Below are 12,205 nucleotides of genomic sequence, written 5' to 3'. Positions count from 1 at the left end.
CCTGCAAATGGTTACTAATGATTGCAACTGAAATTAAGAATACTGCAACACTCATTTTTCAACAGTAAAATGTATCTGGCATGTAGACATTGATTACATTGATAACCATGAACATGTTAAAATACATTAAATGAAAATCTGTTAACATATATATTACAATTGAAACTAGTTATTTTAAATTATAATGAAATTTTAATATTTAAATATTATTTTACTATTTACTATTCATATTATATATATAGTATATGTATATCTGATCTATATATCTATATATAATATCTGCTGAATTATAAATTACCAATTTAATGCATCCTTGCATAACCACAGTATTAAATTCTTAATAAATAAATGAAATTACAAATCTCAATTGTAGTTGCTTACAGCTAGTGAGGAACTTACTTGTGCTCAGTTCTGCTTATGAAGCTTAATGAAGAACATAAACATGTTTTTAGCCAGCATAATTCTGTAATTATGGCATCTAACAGCAGGAGCTAACGGCTGAAGCTAACAAGCTAAACACTGACAATGTAAAAGGCTGCTAGCAGTCAGTAGCTCAAACAAGATGCTGTCAATTTGCTACTCACTCACTCACAACTTGAACACCTCTATAACAGTAATGTCCTTCTGAATAAAAGAACACCGCACAGCTAAAGATGGAGGAGACATATGAAGAAGTATGAAGTAACAGACAGATGATGAAGCTGTTTGATGTAGGAATATGATATGAACAACTTGATGTTTAGAAGATGCAAAACTCACAAATCTGACACCTTACAATTCTGTCACCTCAGGGAGATAAAACATTCATTTTGTGCTGAGAAAAGCTAGACTTTTTTTTTTTCATAAAGGCTCCTGGCCACAGGCTTCTGCATACTTACCCTGCATTTCCTCTCCAATGATGGATTTCTGCACTGAAGAGACACAGAAAAAGAAATGCTTCAAGCTGGATGTTGGATATTACTCAATACTTCATGAAATGTTTTGGGTGGCTGTTGGATTTATTGATAGATATGTTGGACTGTTATTGTCAGGTTGAGTAGTAGTTCCTAGTTCTTCAAATTGTAAATAAAAACGAAGTGTAAATAAGTGTAGACAGTGTCAGATGAACAACTCAAGACAGCTTGTCTTGAACATACAGTATTAATGATTAATTAAAAAAAGTTCAACAAATGAAGTATATGTTTAAGAAGTCTATCTTCTTGTCTATGCACCTCAGTTACATCATTTTTAGCAATAAGCTGATGTCATCAGTGTGTAGGATTTATGCAAATGGTTTCTGTGTGGGAGAACAGATCTAAATTGTTCTAAGATTATAAAAATTTTGGCCCACTAAGAAAACTAAATGATGCTTCATTATGAAACTTCACTCCACTTTTGGTATTGAACTTACCTATTCGTCCTGTAGACACACTGAGCTCGAGAAAGAATCCAGTTAAGGCACAAATCTTTAGAACGTGTGATGTGTGATTTGACCGCTTAGGCTATAAATGGTTGTGCATGTTCTGCTTGGAGTGTTCGCACAGAAACAGCCTTTCACCAGTGGATTCTGTTCTCTTTCACAGCTTGCTTTTTAAAATCAAACACATTCCGCTCTTTATTTTCTCAATCATCCATGCTTCTTTATTAATAATTTCAAACCGTCCCACCCACTAAAACTCTAGTAAAATGTATTTTTTAAATAATTGATCTTTTTTCGTTAAATAGTGAGAGACCGCATGATATTTTTAGTCAAAGACCCAGCCCACAAACCATAGTTCCCCAACCACTGAGCAAAGAGTACACTAATAAATCATTTTTTTGAGCATTAAAGGAAGAATTTACACATTTTTTTTAAATTGTGTCTCATTTAAACTTCAACGCATTCAAACTGCCAGTGTCACAATATGTCAGAACTTCTGATGTTATTTTTGTCCAGAAAAAAAGCAGTGTGAACGTAACTCCTTTATGGATGAAAGTCAATATGATTTTGGAATGACATAAGGGTGAAAAAATAATGTCTGAATTCACCTTTGGGTAAACTACACCCTGGATGTCTCCTATGATTCACTTACTACTACTCAGTGAATCTAGCGTATTCCCTTTTTAGTAAAAATGCATATCATTAGCTACAAATAGAAATAATAGTTCTTTATTACTGACCTGTGCTATTACCTAGTCATGTTTACTATGGATATTAAAACCTCTTGTAACACGTAATAACAGTGCCCTCTGCTGGAATACAATATAATTAAGGGTTCCTCTAGTACAGTAGAGTACAGAGAGTTCAGCATCTAAAGTATATCTAATCTGAAAAGACCATCCTTGTCCAAAAAGGCATTGATCTTTTGAATATAGACAAAATAAAAACATCATATAAAATAAAAATGGTGCATTTCGGATGAGAAAATATTTAATTAAGTCAGCATTGTTCACGTCAATTATTCAACAAAGTTGGCCTACTGTATATAAAAAATAAAATAAAATACAACATAATTCTGGTGAAAGTTTCAAGATCAGAAAGACATAAGAAGGAAATGCACTCATACTTACTTAGCCAACCACGGCCTATTACCATGATGATCTCATCAATATGATGCAGTCAGAACGGAGCACAGCTAACATAGATCTATGCCATCTAACCCATACAGGAAGCTTCTAATGAACATATGTTCCAGGGTTGTCCAGGAAATTATTGATTTTCTTTGCAACGTCATCAAGCTCATTAGTATTGCTGTATTTCAGGAGGTTGTGGGATCGTACAAAGTAATGTCGGAGATAATGCTGGCTAACACACTTATGCAGCTTCTGCACCAGCCGTAATACACATCCTCTGAAGTCTCTCCAGTCCCTGGTGCAGGGGTACTTCTCACATGTCCAGAAAAGCAGTGTCTAGATGATGCAAAGACAGTGGCAAAGTGTGTAAACCTGAATTTGTTTATAAGCAGTATAATGTCTCAAAAATATGAAAAGAAAAGAAGAGACCGGAAAGGAGTTGAAGGCTGTTTTGCTTGACTGGTACCTGTAGGTGGTAGGCAGTAATGACAGGTTTGCTTCCAGGACACCAGACATCCTCCTTGAGCTGTCTGACCACCCGATAACACTTCCTGCGGCAGCCGCCGTCCTCATCTATATTGCTCAGCAGCACCTGCTCTGCCCGTGAGAATGACAGCAGCCAGTGGTAGTTTGATGTGGCCAATAGATTGAATCCAAATGACTGAAGGGGATTTATTAGATGAATCATCATTGTAGTGCATGTAAACAGTACTCAGGACAATTTCTGTTTACTACAGGAATATTTGTAACAATAGCCAACAATACATTGCATGTGTCAGTCTTATTCTTCTTTTATGCCAAAAAAAGAATTAGGATATTAAGTAAAGATTGTGTTTCGTGAAGATATTTAGTAAATATCCTACTGTAAATATTTCAAAAATGTAATTAAAAAAAAAAAAAAAATGCATTGCTAAGGACTTTATTCGGACAACTTTAAAGACCTGCAGATTCCATATTTTCAAATAGTTTTATCTCGGCCAAATATTGTCCTATCCTAACAAACCATACCTCAATGGAAATTCAGCTTTCAGATGATGTATAAATCTCAATAATAATAATAAAAAAGACCCTTGCGACTGGTTTTATGGTCCATGGTCACATATAAAAATATTTATATAATTATAATAATATTAATAATTATTTAATGTCTTTGTTTAATGAAAATTACAGTTTAAACCTGCAATAATGTGAAATATTATTGCAATTTAAAATATCGCTGTTTAATATTTTAATGTATGGTAAAATTTAATTTTCATGTGATGGCAAAGCTGAATTTCCAGCAGCCGTCACTCCAGCCTTCAGAAATCATATCAAATATATAATCATTCAGCAGTTCTTTCAACTGCTGCTGAAATTTTTATAATTTCACAATATTAAAAAAAAAAATATATACATATATATATATATATATATATATATATATATATATATATATATATAAAGTATTATATAAATTATTTGCACAAATTCCTATGTATATATACCCGCTGACCTTAATACAGCGAGCCCGTTCTGTGGAGGGCCATCTTCGAAAAAGACGAGGCCACCTAGCTCTCTTTGGCCAGTAGTTCATTAACTCCACTGTAGGAACCAATTCCACCTCAATTTGTGCCTCTGATGTTTCCACAGCAACACGCACCACTGACCCGACTGATTCCAGCATACTCACCTTACCTGTCACATAAAGGCAAAAAGAAAGTTAAACCAAATTAAATGTAGGGTGTATATATGCTGTTGCACTTTATGTATAGTGTGCATTTATGCATTACCCACGTAGGATTTATTCCTGGATCAACATCGTCAAACAGTCAGTTTTAGGGTTAGAACTGGGGATACTTAGAGGCTTGAAACAACCTATCAACCTATAGTTTCATGCGATTTTGACTCATTAGAATGTTGATATCATCATATTGTGCTAAATGGTGTTCATGTGTGTGGAAAGCTGTCTACCATTAACACACCAAATCAGAAAACAAAAAAATCCTGTCTGTCAAATGAGGATCTTTTTAAGCTTTATTTCATTCTGTAAATTGGTAAACTATTTCCCCACCCAAACCAGTATAGTGAAAATCCCAACTATGTAGCTAATTTCATTGGTTAGGGTTAGGGGTTGTGTTTGGTGTAAGCATACATCACTTTGATTGACATCACCAATGAAATGTTTAGATTCTGCTGTGGGGTGGAGTTTTTGCTGAAAGGGTTTGGGAAAATAATCAAGCATTTGGTACAGCTCATCTGATATCATAGGATATCCTAATAGCCGACTAGAAACTAAATATAGAAGTGGATCAAAAATGTTCATCAAAGTTGCCTAAGACAAGAACGCATTTTGGTTTTATGTTCTAGGGACACTTTGATGAAAGGCTGTGATCCAATTAAAATGCTGACTAGTCTACATACAGTGGGATCCATCTGAAACCATTTGTATTATTCTAAGGTAAAACAAAGTTTTCATACAAAATTATTCTCATAACTGACTTGTTAGACCACAGGTCTTTATGGATGCCTCCAGATGCTCTTTGAAGATGTTCACCACCTTTGCTGGCACAATATCACCCTCAATGATCATGCGGGCATCATGCCACTCCTGATTCGGATTGACGAAACTCTCTAGCTCCAGCCACTGGTGGAGCTTCTCTGGCTCACGGACCGGTGAGAGGAGACGAGACCCGCTCAGTGTGTAGTAACGCCACTGACGCGTGCGCCTCTCCTTATAACCCATCAGACCCTGTAGGGGCACTGAAATCAGGAACAGAGTTGGGGTGAGCACCTGCCGAAAAAGAACGAGAAATCTATGATCATGCGTTCAGCTTTCTGAAAATTCAAATGATAACTCATGGAAAAGAAATTATTTAATGGATTAATTAATGTTCCTATAAACTATTACATGTAAAAATGCAGTGCAGCTTTTGTCTTCATTGCTATGTATTTTTTATATGCATCCATATATGGTCCATGCATTGCAGTACATTGAAAAATAATTTTGCTTTGTAAGAGATATAGCTGACAGTTCTGTTGCTTACTTGGATGGCAGGGTTGTATGCACATCTTCCTCTGAGTAATGCAGACCATTTTGACACTAAAGCTGGCTGGTCCTAAATCAGATTTTGGAGACCAGAGGAATTATGATGTTACAAAAGTAGCCATAATTAAAATACAGTTATTCATTGTATAATAGACAAGAGGCCTACATGAAGTATTACTTTGAGGCTGGCATTATGCACTCCAGAGTTTGCAATGGACTGGAAACGAGCATCCTTCGAGCTGACCTCAGCTGTAAGATCTTTTATGATTTTTTGCACATCTTCTACGGACTTTGAAACCTGACGATGCCTGAGATCCACCTGACAATAACACATTCGGCCACCATTGACAGCACAACAGAACAAAATTAGCAACTTATAAACAAACCAGGGCAGACGCCATTTTCTTTGAGCTATCTGAATAAATAAAAAATAAAATAAATACAAAATTAAGTTAATACTTTAGTTCGATTTAGATCCCAGTACCCAAGACAGCAAAAATAGGTCACCTGATTTTGCAAATAGTTGTCCAGGTCTTCATCTGTAAAGTTGGTCATTTTGCAGTCTATCCTAAGAAGTGCTCTCTTTGAATGCTATTTTTAAGTCTTCTTTCCAGCCGCAAAACTTGATGTGAGGTCTTTGTGGCCCTTTTTTTGTGGTTCTTTTGTGTCCCCGTGTACGTGTGACACAGATTGTGCGAGGGAAAAGCACTTCAGCAGAGACCCATTGATCTCACAATATTGATTTCTGAGATGCTAAAAAGCTCTCATGGTCCTCTGGGCAAATGAGTTCACCAATTGCTTACTCACATGACAGATCACACTCATAGAGAAATTTGAATGTAAACATCTGTTTTATTTTAATCTAGCAATGTAAATAGTGGAATATACAAACATGCAGATGGATCCCACTAATGTCTTTCTATATTGTGTATTTATATCAGTCTGAATATATCTAATTAATATAAGCTGGTTTCAGAAACAACATCAAATAGAGGCAATTTTATATATGAAATGATAAAGCCTATAATCACAAACAAGTGGTCCAATGAGGTCCAAAATTGGGAACCTACATTTGAGCTAACAAATTTGAGAGCAATTTGAAACATGGATTTTAAGCAAAGGCAATATATATATATATATATATATATAATTCAAGAGTTCAAGCATGGAGTGCCATCACTGCAAAAGCTGGAAAAACAAAAGACCTCTAAACATGACATAAATTAATTTATCACAATTTACTACATGTGCATAACTTGGTTGACTTCTAAAATAGCCCAATATATATATATATATATATATATATATATATATATATATATATATATATATATATATATATATATATATATATATATATATATATATATATATATATATATATATATATATATATAATATTAAACCTATATTAGAACCTACTTGAATAGTTTGCTTATCTCCCTCGTACCAAATCTCAGAGAACACCCTGACTTTCACCAGACTGTGCACAAAGAGCATAGCAGCAGATGTGTCCTGCACAGTGGATAAAATAGTTAATTTTTAAATTGTTTTAAGGAGAAAGAAGCCTAAGTTATAAATGTTCCTGTAATGTGGCTGTTGAGATTTGTCGCCACCTACAGGACCAATTCTGTACCGCGCTTTGCCCTGAAAACACTGACTACATTTCCCCGCATTCTGTTCGACATTAATATATAACAACAAACCTCAGTGCACGTTCAAAACAGTGTCATTCAAAACACAAAGACATGCTGACCTAACCCTCTCTGCAGTGGAGACATCCGAGCTAAATCAGTGAGGTATGTCCTTGCTATGTATTGTTCGTGTTGTATTTAGATTTCACTATCGTAAGTGTTCATATTTGATATGTAGGCTAGTTTTGAACATTAGCTTTTGTGCTACAACAAACTTCACAATATCACTGGAGGTTTATGGTGGCCATATCACTAAATATTATCTAGAAACACTGGATTATAACAGTGTTGACAAAGCTTTGCAAGATCTGACTTAGCAAATATCTAGCAAGTCCTAAACCTACATGAAATGTAACATAAACCAGCCCTAATTTGATTGACAGTTTCTCTTTCAAAATAAAAGCCTGAAATTTAGAAGACGTCATAGCCACACTCTGAAAAAAAAAAAAAAAAAAAAAAGGTACAAAAGCTGTCACTGTGACAAATATCTACAATTCTGATACTAATAAGTACCTTAAAGGCACCTTTAGGGGTAAATAACATTCAAAGGTGTAAATGTTTTATATAATATTGTTGTAATTATTACAGTTGTACTGGAGAATAAAGTTATTTTCTTAAACACCTTTCATTTTTATTTTTTACAGTGAAAAAGTATTTATGTATTTTACCAAATTGTGCAGTGCTATCAAGCGCATCAAACCTTGAGCTTAAAAATAAATACATAAAGTATTTATTTATCTAACTCAAAAGAATTATATAGTAAAAGTAGCACATTTACTTTTTTTAATAAATGTTCTTTTTTTTTAAGTATTACAGTTTTTATAACAAGGTTTGATTAAGGTTCAAATAAAAAAATAAAAATAAAGAAATTAATAAATAAACATTAAAGGTGTATAGGATATTTACTGGTTTTTTAAATGTATTTCTTAAGCAGCTCATGCACAAGAATCACTCACTTTATATACCCAAAAGTGATTGTTCAAATCAGTTTAGCATTATTTCATAATTTCCGTATATATTTAGGTGCTGGATTGATAAAGGCACAATGAGCTGCTGGATGTTGTTACGGTTGCACAGCGGGGACCTCCGCAGATCTCTGCTGCCTCTGTACGGTTTCCTCAGCCTGCGAGCTCTCAGTTCTGGATCTGTCAGCCGCAGCTTGAGAGAGAGTTACCGTATACTGCAGTTGCCTGATGATGGAGACAGCAGTGCTGCAGAGGTCAAGGAGGCTTACCTTCACATGGCCAAGCTCTACCATCCAGATTCTGGCGCTCCAACAGCAGATGCTGCTCTATTTTCCCAGATAGAGGAGGCCTATCGGGCTGTTCTAGCCCACCTTGCCCGACAAAAATCAGCTTCACAGTATACCCAATCGATGGAGGATGAAGAGGAAGATCAAATTAAAAGAAATGCACCTCAACATAGACAATACCTCAGTTTTGAAGGCATTGGTTCTGGCACTCCAAGCCAAAGAGAGCGACAGTACCGACAGTTTCGTGTAGAACGTGCCACTGACCAGGTTCTGGAGTATCGACAGAAGGAGATGGAGAAGGCGGCAGCAGATGAAGGAGCCATGGTGACACGAGATGCACGTTTGCGCAGCAAGCAGATCAAAATCACTCAGGCAGTGGAGAGGCTGGTTGAGGACCTCATCCAGGAGTCGATGGCCCGTGGAGACTTCCAAAACCTCAGTGGCACTGGCAAACCACTCAACAAGTTTGATCACAACCCTTATATGGACCCCATGACGCACAACCTCAACAGAATCCTTATCGACAACGGTTACCAGCCTGAATGGATCGTGGCTCAGAAGGAGATCAGGGAAACCATTGCAAAAATGAGGATGAGTTTGCAGGAGGTCAGGGCAAGGATGGGAGAACCCATGAGACACTCAGAAACTCTCCAGTGGAAGGAGCACTGCGCTGCGTTTGCTAATGAACTGGGGAAACTCAACAAGAAAGTGGACAATTTCAACCTGATTGTGCCTCTCATGAGCAGGCAGATGGTGCATTACAGCCTGAAGAGAGAGCTGGAGAAGATACTGGAAACTGACAGGCTGCTCAGGCAGGAGAAGGAAAGAGAAAAGGAAAGAAAGGAAAAGGAGCAGATGGAGACAGCAAGAACATCTCAGAACACCAGACAAGGACTCATCACATGGATGCAGAATCTTCTTAAATGAAAAGCAGAGTTGTATTTTACATGTTGGCCTGTTATTAGTGTGATTACGATTATTTTGCCCCTTCCTTCTTTTTATCATTACTGTAATACAGTATGAAACAATTATTTTGTGTTATTAAAAACTAGCAGAAAAGTAAAGACGATAATTAATAAATAAATACAACACAATGTGGATGTATACATTTGTGCATGTGTTTACTATCTATCTATCTATCTATCTATCTATCTATCTATCTATCTATCTATCTATGCATATATTACAAATATTTATTACATCTTTTATTACATTATTATAAGTTATAATATATATAATTGATTCTTGTGATGGCAATATATATATACATATATATATATATATATATATATATATATATATATATATATATATATATATATATATATATATATATATATATACACACACACACACATATATTATAACTGATTCTTGTGAATTCAAAGCTGAAATTTCATCAGTCATTACTCCAGTATTTAGTGTCACATAATGCTTCAGATATTATTTATATGCTTATTTCGTGCTCAAGAATCACTCATTATTACCAATTTTTAAAAGATTTGTTCTGATTAATATGTAGATGTACAAAAAACGTATAAAATTCTTTCTTTTCTTTATTTTGGGGTGAAATAGATCTTTAATATTGATAATTAACGTGAACAAATTAAGTACATTATTTGGCAGATACATATAAATGTAAATTAGTAACAAGGAGGCTTGGCCTTTTTGGCACTGCATGATTTGTCCCAAAGAGCCCTAAAATCGCTTAATAAAAAGGAATTTACTTCCAAATCATTTTAATAACAAATTCCTTTAAAAAAAAAGTGACTCTAGGGAATTTTGTCCAAAGTCTCCGAAGGACAGCAATTATTTTGTTTCTGTGGAGTTGTCATGCCAGTCATTCATGATCAAGCATGAAAGCTATCCTTGGAAAATCTGATTACACATCTCAAACATTCCATGACCTTATACATGCCAATTGAACGTGATCATTATAACAAATGCTAAAAGGGTTACACTGATCCACAAAATCTGTTCGTTTGGACATTGTGCACTAGACTTATTACCTGCAGATAAGATGACCCAGTGGCATTTATAAAACCAAACTGACTGTAGAATTCAATTGTTTCATTTATTTTTGACATAATGAACAACTGTGACACTTTTTTTTTTTTTTTACATGTTTCATCAAACTCTGTCTAGGGCTGTAATCTAGGCCTGCTCCTGCTCTCTTCCACTGTAGCCCGGAAGGTGTCCGAGGGCAGCTGGGTTACTGATGACCACAGGAGAGGCTATACTAGCCCAGTCTTTAGCTATATACTGATGATATGGATCCTGTGAGTTCTCCACCTTCTTTGAGCGAATATAGCTGAACATAATGCCAAAGGTAAAGAAACTGAAGAGTCCCACCATCAGACAGATGTAGATCATGCCGTGACCTTTATCAGGGACCGGAGCTCCACTCAGTTGCACAGGTGGATGATGTGGTGGTGTATACGGAGCTGCGCCCACCACCCATGTTTCATTAATGTAGTGCTGCAACCAGGATACCAGCAGAGCGTGGATATCTGTGTAGTTCTGCTCTAGCATTTTTTTCCACTGTGGATATAGATACTGAACTCAATATATAAATACAGATATGGAATTCATCATTTGGATATTTTTTTTATTTTTTAGGAATACTTCTATATTGCTAAATATATACAACCAATCAAATGTTTGGATACACTTGACTTAATTTCGTTCTCATGATCTTAATATTTTGATCTAAATGCGAAAGCTATACTGAATAAATAAAAAAAAATGTAATTATCGAATAATTTTAAGTTTGGGATCTGTACTTTTTTCTGAAAGAAAATAATTTTTAACTAAATTATGTATTTATTTTTATCCAGAAATGATGCATTAAAATGATCAAGAGTGATATTGAAGGCATTGATTATATTACAAAATATTTTAAAATAAATGCAGTTCTTTTTTACATAACAATAGTATATATATATATATATATATATATATATATATATATATATATATATATATATATTATCATTGTCAAAGCAAAGCAGTCCAGTATATAACATACAGACACAAATTGATATTGGTTTTTAAGCAAGAGAGAAAGGTATATAATATAAACATAACAGACATACCTTAGTTTTGGTGGTAATAGGAAGTTTTAGTTTAATGGAAAAGAAGCCAAAACAGTGTGTTGTAGATCTTTCCTGCTTGTCTCCCTGTAGCTCTTCTATATAGAAAAACACTAAGGAAGACAGGACAGTATCTGAGATCATGGTTCCACCCATTTCTGAACATAGAGAGATTTATTCAGAAGGACCCAGTCCTCTCAAGATGTCAACAGCTTTAATGAATCTAAAACAAGTCAAGGTCATCAGCTTCAACACGGGGAAAGTCTGCACCTGAACAGAAGTCTTACCAATGACGTGGTCAGATCCTGCACCAATCAACCACAGATGTAATTAAAAGCCAATGTGAGAGAGAATTATATTTTTGAATTTATTATTTTGACGTTAACGGGCTAGTTAAGTGTTATGTTGGTGGAGAGGAGCATGAGTCACTGGGGAATTTAGATATTTCTATCAACTCTGCCAGCTAGACCTTGATGTTGAATAACTCCACATGCAAGTGGGAACAATGGTTTACATTGAGACAGCCAGGAATTCGAGACTCACAGATTCAATTTCAGGAAAAAAAAAATAAAAAAAAATTGACATCACCTTGAAAAGTCCTCGACTTGCG

General features: G+C 35.1%; 2 protein-coding genes across 2 annotated transcripts; one reads left to right on the top strand and one right to left on the bottom strand.

Annotated features, from left to right (window-relative positions):
- Positions 1-2,371: 2,371 nt before the first annotated feature.
- Positions 2,372-6,230, bottom strand: mab21l3 (mab-21-like 3). The gene is made up of 7 exons (XM_052566481.1): positions 6,065-6,230; positions 5,736-5,876; positions 5,556-5,627; positions 5,011-5,302; positions 4,025-4,206; positions 2,999-3,193; positions 2,372-2,868 (listed from the first exon to the last, which is right to left on the bottom strand). Exons 1-7 carry the CDS (start codon positions 6,110-6,112, stop codon positions 2,635-2,637), a joined length of 1,164 nt encoding a protein of 387 aa, XP_052422441.1. The 5' UTR covers positions 6,113-6,230; the 3' UTR covers positions 2,372-2,634.
- A 958-nt stretch (positions 6,231-7,188) lies between these two features.
- Positions 7,189-9,597, top strand: dnajc28 (DnaJ (Hsp40) homolog, subfamily C, member 28). The gene is made up of 2 exons (XM_052564724.1): positions 7,189-7,356; positions 8,275-9,597. Exon 2 carries the CDS (start codon positions 8,297-8,299, stop codon positions 9,428-9,430), a length of 1,134 nt encoding a protein of 377 aa, XP_052420684.1. The 5' UTR covers positions 7,189-7,356; positions 8,275-8,296; the 3' UTR covers positions 9,431-9,597.
- The last annotated feature ends 2,608 nt before the right edge of the window (positions 9,598-12,205 follow it).

This window comes from Carassius gibelio, chromosome B9, assembly GCF_023724105.1.
Source record: "Carassius gibelio isolate Cgi1373 ecotype wild population from Czech Republic chromosome B9, carGib1.2-hapl.c, whole genome shotgun sequence".
In the NCBI taxonomy this organism is placed as follows: Eukaryota; Metazoa; Chordata; class Actinopteri; order Cypriniformes; family Cyprinidae; genus Carassius; species Carassius gibelio.
This window is presented reverse-complemented; position numbering and strand designations above follow the sequence as displayed.

Excerpts from the sequence above, each read along its gene's own strand:
- mab21l3 (XM_052566481.1), bottom strand. The coding sequence starts at position 6,112 with ATGACCAACTTTACAGATGAAGACCTGGACAACTATTTGCAAAATCAG. Across the intron at positions 5,628-5,735 it reads TGCATAATGCCAGCCTCAAA|GACCAGCCAGCTTTAGTGTC; the intron begins GTAATACTTCAT and ends AATCTGATTTAG. Across the intron at positions 5,303-5,555 it reads CATACAACCCTGCCATCCAA|GTGCTCACCCCAACTCTGTT; the intron begins GTAAGCAACAGA and ends CTTTTTCGGCAG.
- dnajc28 (XM_052564724.1), top strand. The coding sequence starts at position 8,297 with ATGAGCTGCTGGATGTTGTTACGGTTGCACAGCGGGGACCTCCGCAGA.